General features: G+C 41.2%; 2 protein-coding genes across 4 annotated transcripts in view; one reads left to right on the top strand and one right to left on the bottom strand.

Annotated features, from left to right (window-relative positions):
* The window catches only part of Med23 (mediator complex subunit 23), a 44,747-nt gene extending 26,357 nt beyond the window's left edge, over positions 1 to 18,390 (top strand). For 2 of the 3 annotated variants that reach the window (XM_005360911.2, XM_005360910.2), the window contains 13 exons: positions 127 to 290; positions 2,632 to 2,756; positions 3,745 to 3,950; positions 4,029 to 4,209; positions 5,398 to 5,568; positions 6,119 to 6,335; positions 7,803 to 8,039; positions 9,587 to 9,752; positions 10,371 to 10,443; positions 11,553 to 11,767; positions 12,941 to 13,061; positions 14,151 to 14,282; positions 16,527 to 18,390. In XM_005360911.2, coding sequence (XP_005360968.1) covers positions 127 to 290; positions 2,632 to 2,756; positions 3,745 to 3,950; positions 4,029 to 4,209; positions 5,398 to 5,568; positions 6,119 to 6,335; positions 7,803 to 8,039; positions 9,587 to 9,752; positions 10,371 to 10,443; positions 11,553 to 11,767; positions 12,941 to 13,061; positions 14,151 to 14,282; positions 16,527 to 16,691 — 2,173 coding nt within the window. In that variant the 3' untranslated portion in view covers positions 16,692 to 18,390. Of the gene's footprint in view, positions 1 to 126; positions 291 to 2,631; positions 2,757 to 3,744; positions 3,951 to 4,028; positions 4,210 to 5,397; positions 5,569 to 6,118; positions 6,336 to 7,802; positions 8,040 to 9,586; positions 9,753 to 10,370; positions 10,444 to 11,552; positions 11,768 to 12,940; positions 13,062 to 14,150; positions 14,283 to 16,526 lie in introns of those variants that run through there. The other variant, XR_003378178.1, reaches the window with a different exon arrangement.
* Positions 18,391 to 19,388: 998 nt separating this feature from the next.
* Arg1 (arginase 1) overlaps positions 19,389 to 26,624 on the bottom strand; it is an 11,746-nt gene continuing 4,510 nt past the window's right edge. The window contains exons 2-8 of the mRNA XM_005360912.2: positions 25,959 to 26,031; positions 24,245 to 24,419; positions 22,495 to 22,654; positions 20,984 to 21,078; positions 20,497 to 20,601; positions 20,170 to 20,306; positions 19,389 to 19,933 (exon numbers count right to left, since the gene is read on the bottom strand). Coding sequence (XP_005360969.1) covers positions 19,764 to 19,933; positions 20,170 to 20,306; positions 20,497 to 20,601; positions 20,984 to 21,078; positions 22,495 to 22,654; positions 24,245 to 24,419; positions 25,959 to 26,031 — 915 coding nt within the window. The 3' untranslated portion in view covers positions 19,389 to 19,763. The remainder of the gene's footprint in view (positions 19,934 to 20,169; positions 20,307 to 20,496; positions 20,602 to 20,983; positions 21,079 to 22,494; positions 22,655 to 24,244; positions 24,420 to 25,958; positions 26,032 to 26,624) is intronic.

Here is a 26,624-nt window from a genome sequence, read left to right as displayed (position 1 = left end):
ACCTAACTCTGTGTTCTTAGATTTAATAATGCTGCAGTTGGACCTAACTCTGTGTTCTTAGATTTAATAATGCTGCAGTTGGACCTAACTGCATAAATCTTAGCTGTGCATTCATCCTGCTTCCAGTGTCGAGAGCACAGCGCTGAGGCTCATCACGGCACTAGGAAGCTCGGAGGTCCAGCCACAGTTCACACGATTCCTCAGTGATCCCAAAACGGTGCTGTCGGCAGAATCTGAAGAACTGAACCGAGCCCTGATCCTGACCTTAGCCAGAGCAACCCACGTCACAGGTAGAGACCGCATGAGCCCCATTAACAGAAGAAGCACTGCTCCTCTCAGACCACAGTGGGAGAGTGTACTCAGGAGGCGCCAGTGATCTTCATAAGGCCAGTTACTAATGGGAGCTCAGAGCACCATCATTCTGACTAAGGGTTTTTGTTTCATAACTGCTTTAAAAACATTTGGAATTCCCAAAGATTCTCTTTTTATGGATTTCTGTCTATACATAGATAAAATATATTAGTAATTAAAATGGGAAAACTTTTTAAAGTAATAATTCATTTAAAAATAATGTAACATTTTATACAACAAAACTTTAATGAAAAGAGGTGCTTTTGTTTTCTTTTTCATTGCCATTCAGTGCCTGGTGTAAAGGAACATAGGTGTCTTCTCCAGTCTGCTTCTGGTAGTATTTGTCTGCTGCAGTATGGTAATGCTGCATTGGTTAAATGAAGACAGTATGGCTTCTCACTGACATGAGATTAGGGAGAAAAGGGATTTCTTAGCTGACTTTTCAGATAATCGTGTGTACTCTTTGTTTAGAATTGGGAACTTATCCAAAGATGAGGCACAGTGTGAAACCCCAACCCTGTCAGTGGGCTTTGCGCACTTGACTGCACCATGGTTCTCCAACCTCTTTCTCACATTGAATACACTTTTAATGTACGTGTGCAGTGAACTTGTATGAGTTGGTCTATTGGAAACTATTCCCTGAGTTAACTAGTTCTAGCAAATGTCAGCACATCTCATTATAGTTTCATAAAATTGTATTTGTTGGTATCATAAATTTCATAAGAAAATCTTAACATCTTTGAAAACAGTCAGACTTGTGTTGGAGATGAGTTTTCCAGTTTCTAATTTTCACATGAAACAACAGCTTTATCATTCCTGAAAGATCATCACTTGTTTCTCTTAAAGCAACAGGCTGACTGATAATTTTCAAGGACATATCTGCTAAATGTTTATCTCTCCATAATTATGAGCATTTGAGAAGCTCTTTTACCTAAAGTTGAAATTCCATTAAAGAAGGCACGATTGTACACCAGGAGTCACTTTTGTGAGCACTTTCCCTTCAGACTCCCTGCACTTTGGAATGTTTGTTCTTTGTGATAAAAACATTCAGAATCCTTTCTGATAACTTTAATATTTGTAACTTATAGTGCATTAAGAAGTCATCTTAACCGAGACTGGCACCTTTGTCCTTGTTGAAATCAGGAGTCTACAAACACAGTCTGGTGCCTTTGAGTTGTTCGGTGAGCCAGGCATCTCACCACCACACCTCTTAGAAAATGCTAAGGATACCTCAGTATTATTATTTCAGTAGCTCCAAATACCTCCAGTCCTTGACAGGACAACAGGGCCAGGTATAGTAGCATAGGCCTATGATCCTAGCTTGGAGGATTGCAAGTTGAAGTCAACGTAGACTTTATTTCAAGGCTCTGTCTCAACAAAGGAAGGATGGAAGGTTGGACAGATACTGGCAACTGCTGATCAGCAGACCACTTTGAGAGCTATTATTTTAAAAAAAGAGACACAAAATTCATCATTTTCAGCTACCCTTTTCTAAACTGTTATATTGTGAAGTAAACATCTCTAATTTAGAGATTTATACTTGTGGCAGACAGCATTTAGTTGTTTTTAGTCACCAAATCCAGACATCAACTTTCTAATTCCATTTCTCTTGGCCCGGTAAAGACCATATTAAAAGTACAGAAGCACCAGATGTCTGTTGGAGAAAAGGCAGGGGCCACTTGTTGGTTTTCGGCCACCTGGCTGGCTAGCTTAGACCCGAAATAATCACACACAAACTGTATTATTTAAATCTCTGTTTGTCCCATTAGCTCTAGCTTCTTATTGGCTAACTCTTACATATTAATTTAACCTATCTCCATTAATCTATGTATTGTCACATGGTAGTGGCTTACTGGTAAAGTTTCAGCATGTCTGACTCCGACTCCATGGCTTCTCTCTGACTCTGCCTTCTTCCTCCCAGCATTTTGTTTAGTTTTCTCCACCAAGCTCTGTTCCCCTATAGCTCTGCTATAGGCCCAAAGTAGTTTCTTTATTCATTAACCAATAAAAAAGCAACACATAAACAGAAGGACCTCCCATACCAGATGTCTCTTGTTGTCTCTTCATTATATGCTGTGCTCATATTTTTTAATAAAGAAAAACAATCTAAGTCACTCCTAGTCATTTTCAGAGTAAGAAACTTTAGGTCCTGAGTTAAATACAGGTAAATAATAATGACTGTGCTGCACTGAAATCCCCTCAGTATACACAGTTGCTTTTTCTTTCTTTGGCAGTTTTTATTTGTGGTCATAGAGATCTGACTCACATCTGTTTGTTTAGATTTTTTTACAGGATCAGATTCAATCCAGGGAACTTGGTGTAAAGATATCCTTCAGACCATCATGAATTTTACTCCTCATAACTGGGCTTCACATACTCTCAGCTGTTTCCCTGCCCCTCTGCAGGTAATTTGGTTCTGAATTACATAGTAAATATACACTGAATCTTTCTTCAGTCACAGTGGCTTCTTCGAGGGAGTTTAGTCTTCGTAACAGCTAAAGATATTTGATTTTTATTTCCTTTTTGAAAGTAATTGCTTTTTCTTCCAAAATCTCTTGAGTTGTTTCTAATCCTACTGAAGACTAAATGTGTTTCTGAAAATGGTTTCATTTTTTTAAAATGAACAGTTTTAGAATGTCACAAGAGTTAACATATGACCTGAAAAATTCTTTCCTATCACTAAAATAGAGAAAAATATACTTTAATGAAACTTCATAAAGTGTATAGATAGATAGTAAAATTGACTCTGTTGGGTTCTTTTTTTCAACCATGCGACAAAATTATAGCTGTAGCTTCATAATAAAAGAGAAAGGCAAACCTCATGTACCTTGTGCGTCTCAGAGAAAGTTTACGGCATAGCGGACCGTGGATTTTCCATGACTTCTAGTGAAGCTATGTGGTGGTTCTCACATATCAGATCGCTCCCAAGCCGCAGATTTCTGGGTCCCAGCCTTAGAGCTTCTGGCTGAGTAGATCAGGCAAGGCCTGAGGACTGGCTGGGAATGCTGATCTGGAGACCGTAGTCAGAACCACTGGGCTATTGTAATCGGTCTTCCCTATAGAGACACTGAAGTGGACAGCCCGAGAAAGAGACACATTCCTTTTTCTTCCCTCTCACCCTTCTCTTAAAGATTAGCAAAATTGATTGAAGAGACTTTGAATTCAAGCTTGCTTGGAATTTCTGTTTAGAAAGTACAGAAAAAGAAATTTGAGTTGCCAGTAGGCTAGCCTGCACATTTCCTAGTGTAGATATCCAGGCCTTCATTACTGACTTAATCAGGTATAATTCAGTTTATAATGCCAGGACCAAATGCAGAGCAGGCTTCTCACCTCCAAATAGCCACTGTTCCTTTTACTATATCCAGTGACATAAACTTCTGCTCTTCCTATTAGGCATTCTTCAAGCAAAATAATGTACCCCAGGAAAGTCGTTTTAATCTGAAAAAAAATGTGGAAGAAGAATATAGGAAGTGGAAGTCAATGACTGATGAAAATGAAATTATTACCCAGTTCTCTGTGCAGGGCTTTCCTCCTCTGTTCCTCTGCCTGCTCTGGAAGATGCTGCTGGAAACAGATCACATAAGCCAGATTGGCTATCGGTAAGCTGCAAGCCTAGGCTGCAGTCAAACAGCGTTCTCCATGTAAGGAGAGTTTAATCCTCATTCTTTGTCTTGTAGAGTGTTAGAGAGAATTGGAGCCAGGGCCCTGGTAGCCCACGTGAGAACGTTTGCAGATTTCTTGGTGTATGAGTTCTCTACATCAGCAGGAGGTCAGCAGCTCAATAAGTGCATTGAAATTCTTAATGACATGGTGTGGAAGTATAACATTGTTACATTGGACAGATTAATTCTCTGCCTGGTAAGAATACATGAGTTTCTAAGCCTTCTTATTCTTTGATCAAACTGTGTGAGTGGAAGACTTCGTGCTGATTTCCTCTATTTGGCGTCAAATATTTGGATTAATGCTACATTCAGGCTTCCTTAAAGAAAAAGAAATTACTGATTTTTTTCACTCAGTATATATTCAGTATTTAGTATTATATTCACAAATGTACAGAAGTGAATAAAATAGATTTTTCTAGCCTTGTGGTGCCTTGAAATATAGATGGTTGATTCTCAGAGGCTCCTACTGGAGTAAGGAAATAGCAAAGAGCTATTGTATTTCTTTGTAGCATGCCAGCTAATGTAACTTCAGTAGCCAGAATTCTGACTGCTTCCCCTTTATACCCAGCACCCTCCAAATGCTCCTTTTACTTTTGCCTGTTAGTGTATTTCAAGCAAAGTTTTTCTTTTCTTTTAAGGTTTATTTTTATTTTTTATGTGTATGAGTGTTTTGCCTGCCTTTGTGCTTGGGAACCACATATGTGCAATGCCCATGGAGGCCAGCAGAGGGTATCAGATCCTTGGAGCTTGAGTTACAGAAAGTTCTAAGAGCCATGTGTGTGCTGGGAATTGAACCCACATCCTCTAGAAGAGCAGCCAGTGCTCCAGAACTCTGAGCCATCTCTTTAACCCTTCAAGCAAAATTTTAAGAAAAGACTGAATTAGACTGGAAAATTATACACTTTTAAAAAACATAGTAGTGGCTGGGCACATTAGCACATGCCTATAATACCAACAGATGCAGGGGGATTGTTACAAGTTCATGGCCAGGCTGGTCCACAGTGAGATCGCAAGGCCAGCCAGGGCATGGTGGTAATATATGCAGTGGCTTAGTTCACTAGCTTTGACTTCTTCCTATGGATCATAAATCATAGGTAGTTGTCGTGTAGTAGGGGGACTAAGGTGTGGCAGAGGGAAAATACTGTCTGAAAACAGTGGCATCACATTGCCCTCAATGACACATTGTCAAGGGAAGATTTACTTTCAGGTGCATATTCCTAGCCAAAGGCAGAGTGAACCACAAACAGACAGAAAGGGTCAGGTCATCTTTAGGATTACTGAAGACTTGGATTGGGGTGTCTTAAAATTTAGCCAACTAGATGGCAGGACCATACCTTTGGATAGATAGGACAATTTTACTTCATTTTTCTCTTTATTTCCAAAGGCCATGCGTAGTCATGAAGGAAATGAAGCCCAGGTTTGTTATTTCATAATTCAGTTGCTGCTGCTCAAACCAAATGACTTCCGAAATCGAGTAAGTGATTTTGTGAAGGAAAACTCCCCCGAGCACTGGCTCCAGAATGACTGGCACACCAAGCACATGAGCTACCACAAGGTACTGGCTCCAGCACTGTGGCTCCACAAAGCAGCTGGGGAGGGTTGGCTGCTCAGTAGGCAGAGTTCTTGGAGTTCCTTCTTTCTTTATGGTCAGTATGGAAACAAATTAGTTGTAAAGTTACATTAATGAATAGGAACAAATTATAACTGAGCTTTTAACAGGCAAGGTTCTGTATAAAATGAAGAAAGCTATAGTAAAATTAATATAGTGTCTTGGGGAAGCTGATTTGAGGAGCATGTTCTTAGCACATGCCAGTTCCCAGCATCCCCCCAAAAATCAAAGATTGCTGTATTTTTTTTAAAAATTAATAATTATAGCGAGATGGTAGAAACACACACCGTTAATCCCTTGGGAGCCAGAGGCAGGAGGATCTCTGAGTTCAAGACCAGCCTGGTCTACAGAGCAAGATCCAGATCAGGCTCCAAAGCTACACAGAGAAACTCTGTCTTGAAAAAGAAAATAAAAAAGATAAATATTTTTAGTTTTTCTGTATCTCTTTAAGCAAACTTTTCCAAGATACTATAAATGTCTGTTTCCTCACCCACAGAAATACCCAGAGAAGCTGTATTTCGAAGGCCTGGCAGAACAGGTTGATCCTCCTGTACCAATCCAGTCCCCCTATCTGCCCATCTACTTTGGAAATGTGTGCCTCCGGTTCCTTCCGGTATTTGATATAGTAATCCACAGATTTTTAGAGTTGCTTCCAGTGTCCAAATCACTGGAGACCCTCCTGGATCACCTCGGGGGCTTATATAAGTTCCATGGTGAGTTCATTCATGTTTTAATTTCATCTATACCTTTATGAGCAGATAGGCTGGGCACTGCCGCCTGGTAACAGTGCGTCTGCGGGTTCTGAAGTGCTCAGAGATACGTGCTATACGTGCTGTGCGATGATGTCATAAGATGTCGTGAATGCACAGCGGAAGAGTGCGAGTTCGGAGCGGGGTGGTTTACTGTAAACAAAATGTGTCTCGTAGGCTTTTGAGTGACAATTTGAACTTTTGATGTGAATGATTTGTATGAGCAGGAGAGATGAAAAGAATATATGAATCATAAGGGATTTTTTTTGGAGGGGGACCCTAGTGATAGAACAAAAGGGCATATTTGAAGAAAAATTGCTTCATTGAACTGAATTAAGAATGTTTATTTAGGAATTTCAAAATAAGTTGGAAAAAGAAAATATACCTGGCTGCGTGATCACATTAAATGCCATTTTGAGTTTAATAACCTGAAGATGGTGGTCAAGTAGAAGTCACTGAGTAAGATGGGAGCATGGGAACCAGTGTTTTAGAAAGCTGAGGTCAGGTGTGATGCCCAGTGTGTCTCAGAAGGAGGATACGCTTTCAAAGCCACCTCAAGGTGCTGGTGTATATTAGCCTTTCAGAAAGCCGTGGGCTGTGAATGACAGCAGAAGAGCCAGGAACACAATTGACTTGGCTGGCGCTTGCTAAGGAGATGTTGCTCTGGCCTTAAGACTGGCAACTGGAGCATGATGTGGTCCATGACACAAATGGAAAAGCTGACCACTGTAGAGAAAAGGTGCCCAGTGGCAGCTGTTATTCCTAGATCTCCATGTCTTCCCTGAAAGCACGCATGTATAACTACAGAATAACTGTCGGTTCAAAGAAATTTAATGGTATTCACTTTTAAAAAACAGCTCTCTTTGGATATGGAAATCCTGTGGCTCCATAGCTGGCTCTAGGCTCTGAGCAGCAGTTGCAATTGCTTAGGCAGCCTTCCTTAGAAGCTGTTCTGGTTTCTTGCTCTTTGTCTTTTTTGTTTTGTTACAAATACAGTGTAGTACTCTGTACCAGGGTCTTTCTCCCAGTTCCTGCATTAAAGTTGACTCCTAAAAATGTCAGTACCTGTATGCCTGCCTCTTGCTGTGATCATTTCCCAGTCCTTTGATTCTGACCATTTTCACAGTTGCTAACCTTTTGCAAGTGGGAACACAACCACAGCTGACATTTGCTTTCTGTTATTTTTGTACAATAAATTTACAGAGGTGAAATTGTTCACTCAGAATAATGACCATCCTTAAATACTGTGTATATTATTAGGAATCTTCTGACTGACTTGGAATTAAAGTTCTCATTGTATGCATTTGTCCAGCATGTGAAGTAATATCACAATCTTCTCAGTTGTTTTTCTGTAGTCTTAAAAGCACACAGTTTACTTTTTACACTTGTCAATAATCTGATAAGCATGGTGACCTGTTTTCTTCTTGGCAGACCGACCAGTGACTTATCTGTATAATACTTTGCACTATTATGAAATGTGCCTGAGAAACCGTGACCATCTCAAGCGAAAACTTGTCCATGCAATCATTGGCTCCCTCAAAGATAACCGGCCACAGGGCTGGTGTCTCAGTGATACTTACCTGAAGCATGCTATGAATGCACGGGAGGACAATCCTTGGGTTCCAGAGGACTCCTACTATTGCAAGCTGATTGGCCGACTGGTAGACAATATCCTTTCTTCTGTCGTGTTTTTTCAGGCTCTTTAGAAATCACAGTGTTTTAGCCTTGAGAACTGTAATGTTTTTATGTATCTCAAAACCTCATTTTGGTTTTTTTTTTTTTCTTTGAAATAGAGCCTCTGTTGTTTAGGCCAACCTCAAACTCCTTGCCTCAAGCAGTCTTCCTGCCTCAGCTCCTCCAGGAACTAAGACTTCAATGCACACAACTGCACTTCTTTAGTTCTTCTGGTCGGTGTATGTGTGTTTGTTTGAGACAGAGTCTAACTATGTAGTCACCACTGGCCTGGAACTTGCTGCGTGGGCTAGGCTGGCCTTGGACTCAGAAATCTGCCTCCCACGTGCTGGAATTAAAAGTGGCCTTGGTGATTATGTTCTCTACTCAAACTTAAGAACAGACTTTACAGGCAGTAAAGTAAGAAGTCCTACTTCTATATTAGTATTCTATGTCTTACAGTGTAGGTGTGTAGCTAGAGTTTTTCTGTATCAACAGTCACTCCCAGATAGCCACACAGACTTACTAATCATAAATGCTCGGTTGATAGCTTGGACTTGTCTCCAGCAGCCATTACAACTTAAATTAACCCATTTCTATTAATCTGTGTGCCACCTTGAAGCTCCTTTACCTTGTCTATAAACTCCCCTTGTAGCTTCTTCCGCATCTGGTTTACAACTCTGGAGACTCTGCCCCCAAAATCCTGCCTAGCTATTGGCATGTCAGTTTTCTATTAACCAATGGGAATAATACATATTCATATTTTACAAAAAGATTATTCCACAGCACAGGTGTCTGTGTGCTCCTGGAGAGCATTAGTCTGGTTGCTTTAAAAGAATCCTTTAGAACCAGGTGCAGTGGCACATACCCCTAATCCTGGCACTTGAGAGGCAGAGGCAGGAAGATTTCTAAAAGTTCAAGACTAGCCTGGGCTACATAGCAAGACCCTACATTAATTAATGAATTAAATACAATTATATCCTTGAATACTTTCAAAGCATAGTGCTATTAATAGAAAGTATTATGAACTAAAGAGCTGGTGTGTTGATGTTTTTATTTCTTCAGTTTGTTATCTTGTGTCCAGTTATCAGCAAGTCTACATAACATGTCTGTGTGCCTTATCAGTGTTGTTTTCTTAAACAGGGGAATATATTTCCTAAGGTAAAAGAATTATGCATTTAAAAGTAATTTTCATGTGAAAATACCCTATAGCTGTAAAGTAAATAGACTTTAGAAGCCTGGGGACCCTCTGATCCTGTCTCCTGCTGGTGTGGTGTCTATGTTAGGGGCCACCTGTAAGAGGAACCCCTTGTATTTCGTGGGTACTGCTCAGTGTGCTCCGGTCCTGTCATACTTACCTGTTTATTTTGCGTTGTTTACCCTTGTATATGTTAATTGCAGTTAAGTCACTTCTTGACAGCTCATAATCAGATAATTGATAATCAAATGAGATGCTTGCATTTAAAACATGAGATCCGTAAACATTATATAAATGAGTCATTAATCTCAGAATAGTCAAATTCTTTTTGCCTTAATCATTGCACCCATGGCTGGCAAGTCTCCTGGACCCTTCCCCAACTGTGACTGGAGATTCAATGAGTTCCCCAATCCTGCTGCCCATGCTCTGCATGTCACTTGTGTGGAACTCATGGCCTTGGCCGTTCCAGGCAAAGATGTTGGGAATGCCCTTCTCAATGTCGTCCTGAAAAGGTCTGTGTCCTTTTTCATGTAGTAAGAGTCTGTTTATTTCTGAAACTGTTACTGTCAAACAGACCTGTGCCCCAAATTGAGCACATCTTTTGGTTCCCAGCATCTCTGTGGTGTAGATGTAAGAGAATGAATACTGCTCAGATTCAGAAGAGCAGGTTGGTTCGCATTGATGCCTCTTATCACCTCCTTGATAATCCATTTAGGTCTGACGTTAACTTGTGCCTAAGGTCTCTACAGATCACCAGGAGCAGGGGTGTAGGTGTTAGAGCAAGTGCTAGCAAGTGCTAGACAGTGGATTCAGTCTCCAGCTACATCCCCAGCCCCCACCCCAACCCCCCAAAAAAGGTCTTGAAAGGTTAGAAAAAATAGGGAATAATGATTGGGTGAAAGTAGAAATAAGTTCAGATAGTCTTTCAACCCCACAACTAGTGTTAAAGGACACGCACACACAAAAAGGACTTATTTTGTATGTATTAAATTTTTTTTTCAGTGAAATGTCCATTGTTGTTTGGAGTTGATCAGTTGTGAATCTTCTTAATCATTTGTTTTCAAAGCAAGATCCTTGGTCAATCATATAAATATTTTAATACTTTTACATTTTTTTCTGTCTGCTTGCAGTCAGCCCTTGGTGCCAAGAGAGAACATCACAGCATGGATGAACGCAATTGGTTTGATCATCACTGCCCTCCCAGTGAGTTCCTAGCTGTGGTTTGTACCCAGTGATGCAGTATAACTCCCTCTTCTCTGTTGACCTAGACAAACAGATATGTACAGAGTGAGCCTGCACTGGGATGTCATGCAAATTAATAAAGTGTTTAATTCTCCATTCTTTCATACCATCCATGAGCTGGATTTGTAACCAGCTGGTAGAGAGCCTGCCTCACATGCATGAAGCCCTGGGTCTGAGAACCAGCAGCACATAAACTTGGTGTGGTGGCACATACCCATAATCCTAGCACCTGGGAGGTGGAGGCAGGGAGATTGAAGTTTGCAAGTTGTCCTCAGCTACAGCATCATTTTTGAGGCTAGCCTGGGCTACCTGAGACCCTGTCTCAGTACATGAACACAGTTACAATCACTATTGCTATTCTTCTGTCGTCCTACTTCAGTTCTATTATGTATCTACTAGACTTAGCGATCTTTGTCAGTACCAACTCACCTACCCAGCCTTCATTTCTAGCTCAGACTCTGATCTACTCTTTGCCAAATATTGTGTTATGCATCCAGTCATTCCTCCTGCACTCTTTGCTCACTGAGAAATGTTTTAAGTCTAGTATGGTAGTAAATAGGACATTGTGCCAGAGTTCTTCCCCTTCCACTATCTGCTCACTAGGCATGCGAAGTCTCCCTTCTCGACCTTTTCATTGTCTCTTGAGCTCTAAATAATGTTGATCAGCACCATGCTCTCTACTTTTGGTAGATTCACAGTGCTAGGTCTGTGAATCCCTGTTTTGTTTACATATTTCAAAATATAATACCGGTGTTTGTTTCTTTTCTGTACATATATAACAGACTTGTCTGAATAGTAAATATTGGTGAAGTCATTTTACTGCATGGTAAATAGCAAGCACTAAGTAATATGCTGGGAAGGTGCAAATCAACCTTGTTCTCAGGTCAAGCTAATGAGTGCAGAAGCGCTCGGTTCTGTTTCAGAATATCCATTCACAGACAAGCCAGAGGAACTTCAGTGGGTGTGAAAGCATAGTAGCATGTGAGCTTCGAGGTCAAATACTGGATATGTGGTTTGTTGTTTCTTTTTATTTTTTTTTTTTTAAGCCAGATTTCCCTCTGCCTTTAAAGGAGCCGTACTGGATTGTCCTTCATGACCGAATTGTGAGCGTCATCAGCAGCCCTAGCCTGACATCAGAGACAGAGTGGGTTGGCTATCCGTTCCGCCTCTTCGACTTCACCGCTTGCCATCAGTCCTACTCGGAGATGAGCTGCAGCTACACCTTAGCGCTTGCACACGCCGTGTGGCACCATTCCAGCATTGGGCAGCTCTCACTCATCCCAAAGTAAGAGCTGGAGTTTCTTAAAGCAATGTGTCAACTTCGTCTTCTTAAGTCTGATTTACATGTGGAGTGTGTTTCTCATTCCTGAGTATTGCAGAGTAAGAGTGTTTCAGATAGGGAGGCCCTGGCCAATCAGTTTCAGAATTACTTGTTTGAATTTCTTCTGTGTGTGAGCAGGAACATCTGCTTTCTCCTCTTCCACGGTGGTTTCAAGAAGCTTAGAACTGTGCCTTTCCTAGAGGGCATCACAAAAGTCGCCCTGGGAACTGAAAAACTGGCCTCAGTCTATTTTCAGATTTTCTTTGCTGACTGTAAAATGCTGTCAACTAGATCTAAATTTCATGGGAATGGCGTCTTCATAAATTCTCTTTACCTTTTAGATAATTCACCTGTCATTTAATGCCTGTACTTTAAGAATTACTTTTAAATCTGAAGTAATTTTCAGTGAGATATGAAAGATTAACTAGAAGTATTATTTTCCCAGGTTAGGAGATGGTTCAGACTGTAAGAGTGTATGCTGTGCAGACACGAAGATCTGAGTTCACACACATCCCCAGAGCACGCACGCATACACACACACACACACACACACACACACACACACACACACACACACAGCCAGACATGACTGTGTATATGCCTGCAACCCAGTGCTGGGGAGTAGTGGAAACAGGATTGCTGGAAGGCAGCCCAGCTCCAGCTTCAGTGACAGACCCATCTAAGGGAATAAGGAGCTTGACAGAGCAGATACCTGACATCCTCCTCTGGCCTCTGCACACACAGGCATGTGTACCCACAGATATACACATACCACACCCTCATACATGTACAAAAAAAGAAACAATATTGTTGCCAAAATTAAACAGAACTTCTTTTGGTTTGGTTTGGTTTGGTTTGGCTTTTTGAGACAGGGTTTCTCAGTAGCTGTGGAGCCAGTCCTGAAACTCACACTGTAGACCAGGTTGGCCTCTAACACACAGAGATCCGCCTGCCTCTGACTCCCTAGTACTGGAATTAAAGGCGTGCGCCACCACTGCCCGGTTTAAATGGAACTTTTAAGAAATATAATAAAGATACTCTTTTCAATCTTCTTAAATACTTTTATAAATAGTATATTAACATAATTCAAAGAATTTAATTTCATAAGATGTTTTTATTTTTATCTTCACCCTTTAGGTTTCTCACTGAGGTGCTTCTTCCTGTAGTGAAGACTGAATTCCAATTGCTGTATGTGTATCATCTTGTAGGGCCATTTTTACAAAGATTCCAACAGGAGAGAACCCGGTGCATGATCGAGGTAAAGTTTCATCTGGCTTAGTGTAAATCTGAAAGATGTGTTTCTGGACAAGTGTTTTTTCACAGTAGAGGTCAGCCATGAGTAGTGAAATTAGTTTCATATGGCCTGGGAACCACTTTATGGGATTTAATGTACCTATTGGAAGTTTGGTGTTCAGTGCATTGAACTGGAGATGGCAGGGGCAGTTAGCTGTCATTAGCTGTCACCAAGGAGGAAGTCAAAGTTAAAGGCACAGAAGTACGTTTGAGAATTTACAGTGTCGTCATTTAAAATCATGAGACTGGATGAAATCAAGCATTTCTAGGAAAATGAGCAAGAAGAGAATTTTGAAATCACAAGCTGTCATGGGGACTAGAGAGATGAGCTCAGTGCTTAAGAGCACTTAATGCTCTTGCTGAGGACCTGGATTCAATTCCCAAACCTACATGGCACTTACTCCTCTTGCTGAAGACCTAACATGGCAGCTCGTAATTCCAGTTTCAGAGAATCCGACTTCCTCATCTGGCATCTTGGGTACCAGGTATGCACATGGTGCATATACATACACAAAAATAGGCATTTTTTTTTAATTAGCCATCAGATGGAACAGGAAGATAGACTAGAAGCCTCAAAGCCTAAGTATCCCTGGAGTGCATTTATTTCAAAGATGGTATCTCGAAAGGAGATCATATTCTTTTCTTTTTTCTTTTTGGTTTGGTTTGGTTTTTGGTTTTTGTTTTTTGAGACCGGGTTTCTCTATAGCTTTGGAGCCTGTCCTGGAACTAGCTCTTGTGTAGACCAGGCTGGCCTCGAATTCACAGAGATCCATCTGCCTCTGCCTCCCAAGTGCTGGGATTAAAGGCGTGTGCAACCACTGCCCAGCAAAATTATATTTCTTAATTCTAAGAGAGATACTAATTGTCAGGCCATTTTGTAGCACTGTGATTCCACCCTGAATGTAGGTGTTGTGGTAGCTTCTAAGATGCATGCCCCGTGACTGTTCCTCTGTACATGTGCCATCCTGTGTGCCACTGTGGGAACCAGATGGGTTTTGTTGAGTTACTTGATCATTGTAGTCAATTCAATAAACTGCGTTCTTTTTTTGCATAGATTGGCGTGGCATTTTATGACATGCTGTTGAATGTAGACCAGTGCAGCACACACTTAAATTACATGGACCCTATCTGTGACTTCCTCTATCATATGAAGTATATGTTTACTGGTGACAGTGTAAAAGAGCAAGTAAGTTAATTTTTATACTGTTTAATTGGGTTTGACTTATCAAATTTGAATATATGGTGATAAACATTTTTGTTTCAGTGAGTATTTAGTTTGGGTTTATTTTTGTGAGGTATCTGTTATCAGAGAACATTATTCTAGATACAACAATAAAAAAAATGGTCTCTTTGACAAAACATCTGGAAAACACCTACAGCATAAGTGAGTAGTAGTGTCACTGAACAGTCTTCTCACATGGGGAAAGCAGTGTAGTATGGCTAGAAGACCCGAGAGGGTGTGTTCTTAGTGAAGGAGGCTTCCTTTGCCCACTGATTAGGGTGTATTGTGGGACATTGAACTCACAGTGGCACACCCAGAAGTCAAGCCAGGCTGGTCAGGAGATTGGTGTGTGGAGAGTTTCTGAAGATTGTAAAGGTTCTCCCCTGAAGAACTGGTCCCAGGAAGATGCTTTATCCCACCATGTTCTTACCCCAGGGGGTTCGATTACCTCAGTGTCACATGACACAGCATAAGATCTATGGTGAACTGGAAGGGATACACATAAATTCAACATATGAAGAGGCTCTTCTACTAGCGCTGGCTGAAAGTGGGAACAACTTCCTTGGTCATGCATGTGTTTCCCATGTGTAAGAAACCATCTGAGCAGTGTTGGTGGTGGCAGTGTGGCAAATAGGTGAAGGACATCCTGCAGTTTTGGGATTGACAGTGTGGCACATAGGTGAAGTATATCCCCTTCTTGTCAACACTTGACTGCTGTTCCCTTCTCTTTCAGGGTGGTGGGGGAATGCTGTTTTCAAATGTAGTTTTGTTGGATTTTTCTCGTAATTGGTTCTATGAACAGTACAGAGAAATGGGTTCATTGTAACATTCCCAGGCTTGCATATGTTGATCTTTTAGCATATTCACTCTATCAGGGAGGAAGGTAACTGCTGTGTCAGCTTTTGCATGCTGGTCTACAGTGCCCACTTCTTGGAGCTGAGATCAGGACGGCATGGACTTCTCATGCCCTCACAGCAATGTTGTAGTTAATCCCTCGGAAGGGAGGGAGGAAGAGAGGGTGGGAGGGATTTCTTTTAGTGTTTGCTTCTGTTAACACACAAAAAAATGAGAGAACCGATTAGTGCTTCTTAAAACCAAAAGGTAGTCTTTGTATTTGAACTTAAACTTTGACAAGGGAGTAAAGCAAAAGGAAACATTGCTGTCATCCTGACCTTTCCTCCTGAGGTCAGAGAAAAGTAAAGCTAAGAACATTCGTTTCTTAAAATATTTTCTGAGTGCGTCCACTGTGTATGATGAATCCAAGTATAAAGTTAAGGAAATCGCTTTGGAGATAAATGTTGCAAATGTTGTGTGTCCAAAAACTCTTAAGTATTCTTTTTGCTTCTGCTAGCATAGCATTTGGGAAGGATAACCAAGTTCTCAGATGTGTACAACTTCTAATGGGAACAATTCTAGTTGTAGATAGCAGGATAACTGGCGGGTAGATGGATGGCAAGTTCTTGAAGTACGTGCTTAGACAGAGATAGACATATACACACTACATATACATATACGTTGTGTGGGGGAAGGAGAATACATATGCTTGCTTGTGTACAAAAACTATTGTATCTGTTTTCTTAAAACTTTTTGAAGAGACTCTGGCCAGCTCAGGCGTGGCAAACATGGATCTGACAATCCTTGCCCTTCTCCCCATTCCTTCTGCCTTGCTAAACCCCTAGGTTACATCCCTAAAGCTATAGCCACTAAGGTCTGTTTCCTCATTTGTCCACTCCCTCCTCCTGAGGCTGACTTCCAAGGTCCAGCTATCAAAGTATTGGAGTACAGCACTTCGAAGCCCCCTTTGGCTCACCTAATTAACTTGCCCAAATAAAATTAAACACCACATCCTAACACAGGGTTTCCCCTTGTATCTTTATAAATTGCCATTTTCCTATGTGCCATGTCTGACTCCCCTCTATCCACAGGTCCCTCCAGGAAAAATATCCCTGTCCCCTTTCCCTTGTTCCTTCCCCTTCTCCCTCATCCTCTCTCTCTCCTATCTTTTTCTCTTATTCCCTGTCCTTCTTCCCTGGGACAAATAAATCTCCTTTGTGCTGAGAACTTAGTTTTGGTGGTCCTGAGCCAATACATTCCCTATTTCCCCATCTGCCACCACCCCCCCCAAATATACTGTTGAAAACTGAAAGTCACTTCTGAAAATGTGAAACTATTTATATTTTTTTTCTTAATTGTATTCTCGTTTCTTAGGTAGAGAAGATTATCTGTAATTTAAAGCCTGCTTTAAAACTTCGGCTTCGATTCATCACACACATTAGCAAGATGGAGCCAGCGGTGCCTCCCCAAGCCCTGAATAGCGGGTCTCCAGCCCCTCAGTCTAGTCAGGTGCCAGCACCTCTACCAGTAACTCAGTGAAGCCAGAGACGCCTGCGAAAGTGACTCACGCCTCCTAAAATCTGAACACAGTGCCCTGTGCTGACAGGACAGGAGCAGCCATCATGTTCAGATTGATTTATTCTGATTCAAATACTGGATCTCTTGACACCTTATAATTTCCTTCACCCTGTCTATATTTTTGTCTCTAGGAGATTAAGTAAGCTACATGTTCATCTTCATAACAATTTATTTGCGTCCCTAGGAACGTGGGGTTTCTATAATTAAGTGGCTTTTACCAGGCACTCAGATTTCTTGTTTCAGCCATTTTTTTAAATTATTATGACATCTTCACATTTCATATATATTATCTTAAAGATACAACACATGTAAAATGGACATTGCAAATTCTTTTATATGTAAATGTCTTTTGGTCTGTCTTTAGAATAGAGCTTTTTTTATTAATGGAAAAGGCCTTGTGTTTACAGGAACAAATGGAGTTTCGTATTCTTTTTTAACTGGCTGTAAAATTTTGTTGTAAATTTAAAATTTGCAAATATTTCCAAATAAATTATGTAAAGTTTCTACCAAAGTAGATGAGGAAAGTTTTGCATTTGCTCTGAACTTTGTGTATAAAATGAGTCAGGAACCATGTAAGAAATAACATTTGAGATGGATAAATTTCAATAAAGCCATGCTCAATTGTTGGATTTCCTCATCTGTCTTTGAAATACACTAGCTGCCTTTCCAGATTCATACTCACCTGGCAGATAAGATTCTTCAAATTCTCTGAGTTTTTATAACCTCCCAAGTTTTAAATGTAGTACACATTTTCATTCTGTAAGGTTTGTTTGATTTTTGAGGCGCTAATTTAAAGGGAGATGGCATTTTGAAGCCCTCGGATGCCTGGAAAGTTTCTCTAATGACCTAATGTGAGCACTGCTCCTTGGAGAGCTAGTCTGCCCCTCTGTCTGCTCTACAGATGTTAACACCTGGGAATCTCGAGATACTCTTTGTCAAAAGAAATTATGACAATGAATTTAGCCAGCTACATTTCAGGTTCCTACTATGAAGTATGATCCTCCTAGACCTTTATTTTTGTAGTTCATGTCATTGCAATCACTAAATCTTTATCTGCCGTGCATGACTATCTGAAAACATACAGTGCATCATTAATGTTTCTAGGCTGATAAATATTCTTACTCTTCTCCAGAACTTTTATAGTAGGAATGATTCCAGATGTTATTCTTAACAGAGTCTCAGTTACATTCTCTGTACCTCAGGGACTAGATCACTGCTTTGAGATCCTAGGATGACAACATTTGACCCTGGCAGTTATATTATATTATTATATACATTTGATATTGAACAGAAGAATGAAATGCAGTCTTAACCACTTTCTCAAGGTCATATTTATGCTAGTAAATTTGTTAAAAATTCGAATTTCTTTATTGAGCTTAAAAAACAGAAATATGACTTTTTCTCTGAATAGAGTTTTAAAGTTGTTCATTAGGGACATTGATAGAACCCAGAAACTTCGGGTTTATAATTAGGGGAAGAAAATTTCTGCATTATTGTATCTTAAAATAAGGGTTTGGGCATTTGTTTTCAATGAGTAACTGTGGCTCAGCCCAGCTGGATTGCAGTGATGGGAGCACTGCCTCTGCTGTGTGGCAGTGTTAACATCTGCATGGGCTGGTAAACATTGAAATTTTGGAACTAAATTTTAAATTTTTCTTAAGTGGTTTTGTTGTTGTTGTTTTGGTTTTTTGAGACAGAGTTTCTCTGTAGCTATGGAACCTGTCCTGGCACTAGCTCTTGTAGACCATGCTGGCCTCGAACTCACAGAGATCCATCTGCCTCTGCCTTCTGAGTGCCAGGTTTAAAGGCGTGCGCCACCACTGCCCAGCTCAAATTTTTCTGAAGCTTTAATGTAAATAGCTGCATGTGACTACTATATTGTACAGTACTCTAAAGGTACCCTGTAACTGCCTAAATTCATTCAATAAACTTTACTTCAGAGGCCATACAGGTGGTAATCAGGCTTAGTCTGTAGGCGTACTCGGGAAAACTCAGGTGGACAAGCCTCGCTCATATGCATCTGCTAAAACAGCAATAAAAATCCCTTCATCTCAGTCATTCCAGAGTTCCCTGCATTGCTGCGTAAGTTTAGGTGAGGGAAAACGTGACGCACTTGTTCTGACAAATGACACCTTATTTTTTTGTATTTCCTCTTTCCTCAGCTTACTTCAGAACCGAGGTGAGTTTTTAAAACCTTAAGAGTGTTAGCTAACCAGGGGTGCTGCAGATGCAGTGATGAGATCTCAAAGCCTACGGGACATTATCTGGACTCCTATTGTGTTAATACCTTTGGAAAAACAAAAACTAGTGATTTCTCTGGTTGCTGCACAGATGTTTTTGAGTCCCTTCTTTGCCAATACCTGTACAACAATCAAGCTTAAAATATGTTGTTTGCCTAGAAAAAGAAAGGGTCACCTGATATCAATGAACTTGGAGATTGTCGAAGCCTGTGATTACCTATTTTGCAGGTAAGACAGAAACCAACTTTTAATGGCTTCAAAGTCTTACATTGTTTTAGGGATGATTATTTCTATGCCTTGTAGGAATCGTCACAGTGATTTTAAGAAGGGTGCGTGGGGGGATATGGTACGCACACATGTGTTTTGGTATGTACTTGGATAAGTATGTTGCATGTTTGTAAAGAGGTAGACAACAGGATTTTGTCATGAGTTTATTATAAAATTCACATCTTTTGAACAATGCCTCCCTTTGGACACCTTTGTCTCCAACTACCTGATGGCCCAGTCTAGTGAGCCAGCACTTCCACTGATGTGCATTTTAAATGCTGGAGCATTTTTAATTGGAAATTAATTTATACTGCTTTTTAAGGATAACTTCTGCTTAAATTAGGAATACACATGTTCTAATTTCATAGCTGTTCAAATGTCCACACCCTGAGTTTCCTACCATAAAGGAACTTGTGAAATACTGGGGGGAAAATAACGTGCAAGAATGAACTCTTGAGAGAACTGTTGCTTAGGTCTGTTCAGTTTGCTCTCACGAGTCAGCTTTTTTCATGTGTCTCATCCACATTTACTTAGGTGGGTTCAGGTAGTCGATCCCTGGCTTATGACTACCCTCCCGAGCAGTCCCAAAGCAAGACAAGGTCAATGCTACTGCCGTGTTCACTGTCCGAGTCACCTCTTCCGGTGTCTTCCCCAGAGCTGGGTTTACTTCCATTATATCTAGTCCTGAGAGTAGCCCTACAACAAAAAAAATGGCAATGATATCGTTGATAAGAGTAACTGACATTTTAAAAATCTGTGACAACTGATTCTACAGTGTATCTCATGGAGAAGAGGGGAACCAATGGAAAACATGTATCACATCACATGGTGGGCATCCTTTAAGTACCAAAGGGCTTGGGTTAGGTCAGAGAGGCCCACTAACACACTGGCCAAGGGTGCAGCTGTTCCTTCATTGCCTTTTTTTTACCTACCTGTCTTGTAAATTTCTTCTGTGATGTAGAGACCTTCTCTGTAGGATAGGCCTCCCAAAACAGGTGTGCCAGTAGCCGCTGTGAATGCTGGGTCCAGTCCATCAACATCAAAACTCAGATGAATGGGCCTTTTCTTTCTTTTAAGAAATAGGAAAGGCTTTCTGTTAGAGTGGCAGTTGTGGAATTAATAATCAAATATGGGTCTTCTACTTTATAAAATAACCCATGGAAATCCCGTGGTTTTACCTAACCTTTATTAACAACTATATTGATAAGAATTGTCAGTAGCAAGCATTGGTTACACACATGCACACAAGAGCATCGTACCTTCCTAGTAGATAGCTGAATGTCTCTTCCATCACCTTGCCAATTCCCAGTCTATCCACTTCAGACATTGAGAAGTATTTAATTCCTAGAGTTTTTATAATATAGCTATAAAAGAACAGATTTAAGTTAATTTACACTTAATATGATTTTTTTTATATTCCCTATGGCAGATTTACATAAAATATATAAAATATTTATTTCATTTACATATTACATATTTACATAATATTTAGAATTTACATAAGTATTACATATTTACATAAGATACATAAAATAACTCCTGTGAACTGTGTTATATATACACATAGTTGTATTTTAAGAGTAAATCATTATAAACTTCCTGAATAATGCCTGTATCTAAGTGAATATAAATACATGTACAATTGTATACATGCATGTATACATAATGGCAACTTAAAAGAACCTCCTCTTAAGATTTAACCAGTAAAGTGTACTTAGCATATAAAAGAACATGGACTAAACTTACTGCTCCCCAGGGTCTACGTCTCGCAAGCCGATGTACACAATATCCTTGGCAGATATGCAGGGAGTCACCCAGGAGAATCCTGGTATATCTGGAAACTAGAAACAACAGCATTTCCATTTAGATCAGCGTGTTTCTCTTGAGCAGATCTGCATTTTATATTGATCACCCTTGACTGCACATACCTGACATTTAGAGTGTAAGTTTAGAAGCGATTTTTAAATAATATGAGATTAGGAAGGGATACTTGTCTCCCCTTGTGAGCTCTTGATTGCTTTGACCACAACAGCTTTGCCCTGAGGCCCAACCTACCCTGGGCTCTTGTCAGTAGTTTCATGCTCCATGCCCCATTTCTGCAATGCTCAGAATCTTTCCCAGGACTCTGATACCAAGAAATGTGTGCTTTTACTTCTTTAATGGCTTCCATCTTCACTTCCCTTTCTCAAAAGGGCTTAATCCAGTATTCTAAAGAAGTTTCTCTGGAATAGGGATGGGTTCTTCCTCGTGTGGTTCAGGTAAGTGCTTCTCAGAGTAGAGATCTGAAGCCATTGAAAGCCAGGCAGGGTGGCACTCCTGTCTTGGCACCCGAAAGACAGGTGGAAAGTTCTAGGCCAGCCTCAAACAGCTAGCAAGACTCTTGCAATATCTGCACGGGGCTCTTTTGACTAGGGTCTGATGTGAAGAGTGCACTTGGTAAAAAAAGGAAAAGCCTGTGACATGTAGTTAGAAGATGTGGGAGACAGGAGACCTGCTTGCCCTTGCATCATAATAACTCAGCCTGTTTCTGGAAAAGTTGTTTGCCTTCCAAATCTGTTTAGAAAGGGTTAGTCTGTCCGTCTACTCGAAAGGGTAGTTTAAGAATCCCGAAAGACCAGGTGTGGTGGCATACTCCTTTAATCCCAGTACTGGAGAGGCAGAGGCAGGTAAATCTCTGAGATCAAGGCCAGCCTCATCTACAAAGTTAGTTCTGGGACAGCCGTGATTGTTACACAGAGAAATCCTGTCTCGGAATACCCCACCTTCCCACCACTCCCCCCCCCAAAAAAAAAATCCAAAGAGAAAGCAGTCAACCCTCTGCATCCCTCCCTATTTCCAGCAGTCACAGGTTGAGGATATAGTTAAGCCAGTACTAGGTCTTATTGGTCCACATTGAACCTATACAGGCTCTCCCCAGACAATACAGTTGAAGCTTCTTTGTAGTATTTATACTGCATCTGGTATTAACCTAAAGTATGTAGGAGGATGCACATAGGTTATATGCAATATGTGTCGTACTGTTTGAGAGACTTGAGCACCCATAGTTTTGGTATCTGTGAGGACATGGAACCAATCGCTCATGGATACAGAGGGACAGCTCCGGGTGGAGTTAGTTTACAAACTGTCCAGTAGAAGCCTTACTGCCTTTACAACTCACCTTTTGCTTATTTGCTACAGAGAAGATAGCTTGAGGTTATAGCAAGGATTTCTCCTGAACTACTACAGAGTTCTTTCATATCAGCTAAGGAGCCTCTTACCTTTCCTTTCAGTTCCTTCAGGAGAAAAGACACAGGTTGTCCATGCAAATTCCCAGTGCCCGTCGTCAGTGGAGTGTTGATATCGGTGTGAGCATCCACCCAAATGACACATAAGTCAGGATGGACCCTGGCATGGCCAGAGATGCTTCCAATTGCCATACTGTGGGCAGGGAGTGGGGGAGAGTTTGTGTGAACATCAGGTTTACAATATCATCACATATATCATATTGTGCCTATTTGATAGCCTTTCAGCCCATTTAGCTTGTGCATAGACCTTAAGGGTGCTAGTTAAACCACTATAACAATAGAGAAGGGGGAGCTATCACCAGTTAGTTTACCTTGATGACATCACTAAGAAAGATATGATGTACGCTCTTTAGTTCTTAGGGTCGAACTAGCTCCTTTTCTGGACTCTCCTCTCTCTTGTTAAGTACTTGATTCTCTGAGTTCAATTATAGAACATTCTTTCATTTTTCTCCTCAAAAATCAGCACTTTATAATCAGGGAGAATCACTAGGGTGTGCCTTCGTCCCCTACAACCAGTGTCTGTCTGTCCAGTCAGTGCTCAGCTTCACGTTAGCCCCCTACTCTCTCCTTGCAAGGCCCCATTCTCATCAGGTCTGGAGACTTAAAAGCCTGTCCCAAAATCCTCCTGACTCCACATTAAGCCAGAATGGGGGAGCTAAGTGGTATCTTGCACAGAAGTTAACAATAGGCCAGATGTAGGACGCCCACGTCATCACACTTGTAAACGTGTAAATACGACTCAGAGCCATGAACGTCAGGGTTCTCCAAGTAGAAACGTCCGTGCCTTCATGTCCAGGTATTGTGTATGCATTTGGCGTGATGTCTGCTGTTATTCTACCTCTCACGCCTTTGGGCCATCTGTAGCCTTACCATTTCCACTTTCAATGTTTCCACTTAGGAAAGAAAGGAAAAAAGCAAATCCGGTCTAAACTGCAGCCGTGCCAGAGCAGCCATGCTCCCAGGAGCCGCCGAGGAGCTGGGCATGAAAGGAAGCAGGTCTCTGGCTACAAGAGCAGCCCGGCTGTCCGCACTCTTCAACTCACAGGGCCTCCCCAGGACGCCATCCCGGAGTGAAAACAGTAAACTGGCTGTCTTCGCTTTGGTGAAAATGTAAAACTAAATATTTGGCAATATGGATACGTATAAAAGTGTGTGTGTGAGTTCATGCGTGCATGTGTGTATGAGTGTGTGTGTACACCCAGAAGAGTGTCATTCCATGATGAAAAATTACTCAGCCAAAGCGATACTTTTGTGTGCATGCTAAATAGAAATATAAGGAAACCTAGACTGTTGATTTAGAACAGAACATGAGAAATGACAGAAAAATAATTGCCAACTGGTCATGTATTTGTGTGTGTGTGTTCTTTCACAACTTTTATAGTGCTTTTATAATGGAAACGTGTATTTCTAAGTTCACCTAAATGAATTCTGTCATCAGTAATCAAGTTGAATAGACTGTGACTTCCCCCAGTGGCTAATCACTATAAAATTTAATGTATGCTGAAATACGCAGTTGGCATATTTCCTGTTGTAATAGGTAAAGATATTTTAAGACTTCAAATAGAGCTCAACCTATGTTTCCATCATAAATTAGACTGTACAATGGTCCCTAAAGGCAAAAAAGTACAAAATATCCTTCAGTGTTTTCTTGTCTGCTTTTTCATTCTTAGGTCCCCTTATGGCATTTGTGCCCAACCCCAGGAATATAACCAGTTCACAAGACCTGTGGTCTCCACCCAACACCACACTGACTCTTCCATTCTTCTGGGCCTCTGCCACCACACCGGCCAGCTGTTCATTGGCTTTCCCCACAGATCTTGGGTTCTTCACAATTTGAAAGGAGCTGTCACTAGGGACATCGCCAAAGGCCAGGTCCCCATAGTCTTTCACATCATACTCTGCAATGAAAAGTTTGACGTTACTAAATGGAAACAGACAGCAAATCGGCTCTCCAGTCACCAAAGATGCTCGCGCATACCAGGTTCTCCCTATTTCCCGAGTCAATCCATGGAGACTGGATGCCAAAAAATGACGACAATAACTTGGTGGTCTTGATCCAATAGGGAACAGTATCCTGTTCCGTGCCCCACCCGCTCCCACTACCTGCATGTGTGCATACACGTGTGTTAAATGCTTTCTCTCTTTCTGTGATAAGCATGTTTAGTTTTAAGAAAGTGTTTTATATGTCCCAAATGAAATACCTCAGAAGTAGTTAACATGTAGTAGTGAAATAGAGTAGCGCTTTCTAAGTTTCTGACCCTGCTTCAAGGATCCTGGTTTTCTACTCAGGCCGTCACCCACAGAAACCTCCAGCTACTTCCCCCATCTCACCTGCCAAGGAGAAGGCAGCATACTTGGGCTTTTCATTCTCCAGCTGAGTGGCCTCTCCCCCTCCCTCCCTTTTTTCCTCCCTATCTTCTTCCTTCCTCCTCCCATACTCCCTCATGCCCTCGCTCCGTTCACATCCTCAGTTTCCAGCATTAACACTCAGTCATCCTAAATGTGAAGGCCGTCAAGTTTGGAAAATCCCTACAATCTTGTAGCCACTACCATGTTAACCATTCTGTTCCTCTGTAGGCAGTGCCTGCCCCAACCACAATAATTATCAATTGCTTTCATTAGCTATGTTTCTGCCTTCCTAGGACCTTATACCAACCGAGTCACATGGTCGTTTGTGTCCAAGCTCTCTCACTTAACATGCTGTCGCGGAGACCCATCAATGGCCTTGTCTGTGTTCTGTTTGATCCTTTTCGTTGCTCAGTACTGTCTCATCACCTATACACACTTTATTTTACCCATTAACCAGTCGGGGTTCTTTATCTTTCACGTGTGTATCATTATGCTGCTGTCACTCATGCAGTACAGGTCTTGTGTGTTGACAGAAGAGCCAGACTGCTTTCTAAATTGATTGCATCTTTTAACTTCTCACTGGAAATACATACAGACTCCAATTGCTCCACCTCCCCAGCACTTGGCCACGTGTATGCCCGCACACGTGCGCACTAGATGCTGTTCTTCTTGCTGTTATTATTGCTGTTTTGTTTCATTTTCATGAGGTAGGGATCCTCTTGCAATAGTAATGTGTGTTTCTTTCAGCTTTTATTTTTTATTTTCAATTGCCCCCAACTCCCCTGTCATCCACCCAAACCTCTTGTATCATACATTCTTTTGTATGATAGTTTAGCGAGAAAAAGCAAACTACGTAAGGAAAATGAGAATATTCTACCAGCAATGTCTACTGGGCATCCTTCCCAGGCCCTGCTTCTTTTGTAGGACATGGTTCTCGTGATTAAAACAATAAATAAATAAATAGCCCTCGGTTCAGTGGTGTAAGTATCACTGTGGAAGCACCCTCTAGCCTTTTAGAAGCCTGTCCTTCCTTCCTTCCTTCAGAGTGATGGCGACATTACCTGATTATCTTTCAACTTTAAAATTACCTTTCTCTTTAAGTTTCTCCACCAGACCAGCGCTCCTCAATGTCGCGGGGCCCTTCTCTACCCCTCCTCGAGGCTGAGCAATACAAAAAGTACAGTTTTCAGTCGTGATTGTGACTATCCAATGCCCACAAGAAAAACTCCCCCTGTGGTCAATCAATGGAATCATTAGCCATTAGTTTCTGAGCTCCCATGCATCCAGGTCCTTACATTTTCTCACTAATTTTCACAGTGATGTGGAATGAATTGCACCTATGCCAGACAGAAGGTACTAGAACCACAAAGCATTTTCATCCTGGCCAATAGCAGCTGAGTACAAGAACTAGCCTTGTAAGCTGGTCCTGGAATACCAAAACACACTCTCCCCTTCCCAGCATGTAAAACCACTAACTTTGGACATTCAGTCACAACTTTTGTACATGGATGGTTGTTTCAATACTGATACGAAAACAGGATGCTTCTAATTAAGTCCGGAACAGGGTGTGCCATGCATGCTGGCTGTAACAGGTGATCTTTGGGCTTGGGCTTGCAACATCGGCAGATGGTCAGGGAAGGTGATGGGTGATGGAAAAACTTTGCTACCTGGGGAAAATCTAGGGCAAAGACGTCAGCAGGGGAAACGTATGACCTGGAAAGACCTACATGCAAGTCAACATACAAGACCTGTAC

The sequence above is a fragment of the Microtus ochrogaster genome, linkage group LG4 (assembly GCF_000317375.1).
Source record: "Microtus ochrogaster isolate Prairie Vole_2 linkage group LG4, MicOch1.0, whole genome shotgun sequence".
Lineage (NCBI taxonomy): Eukaryota > Metazoa > Chordata > Mammalia > Rodentia > Cricetidae > Microtus > Microtus ochrogaster.
This window is presented reverse-complemented; position numbering and strand designations above follow the sequence as displayed.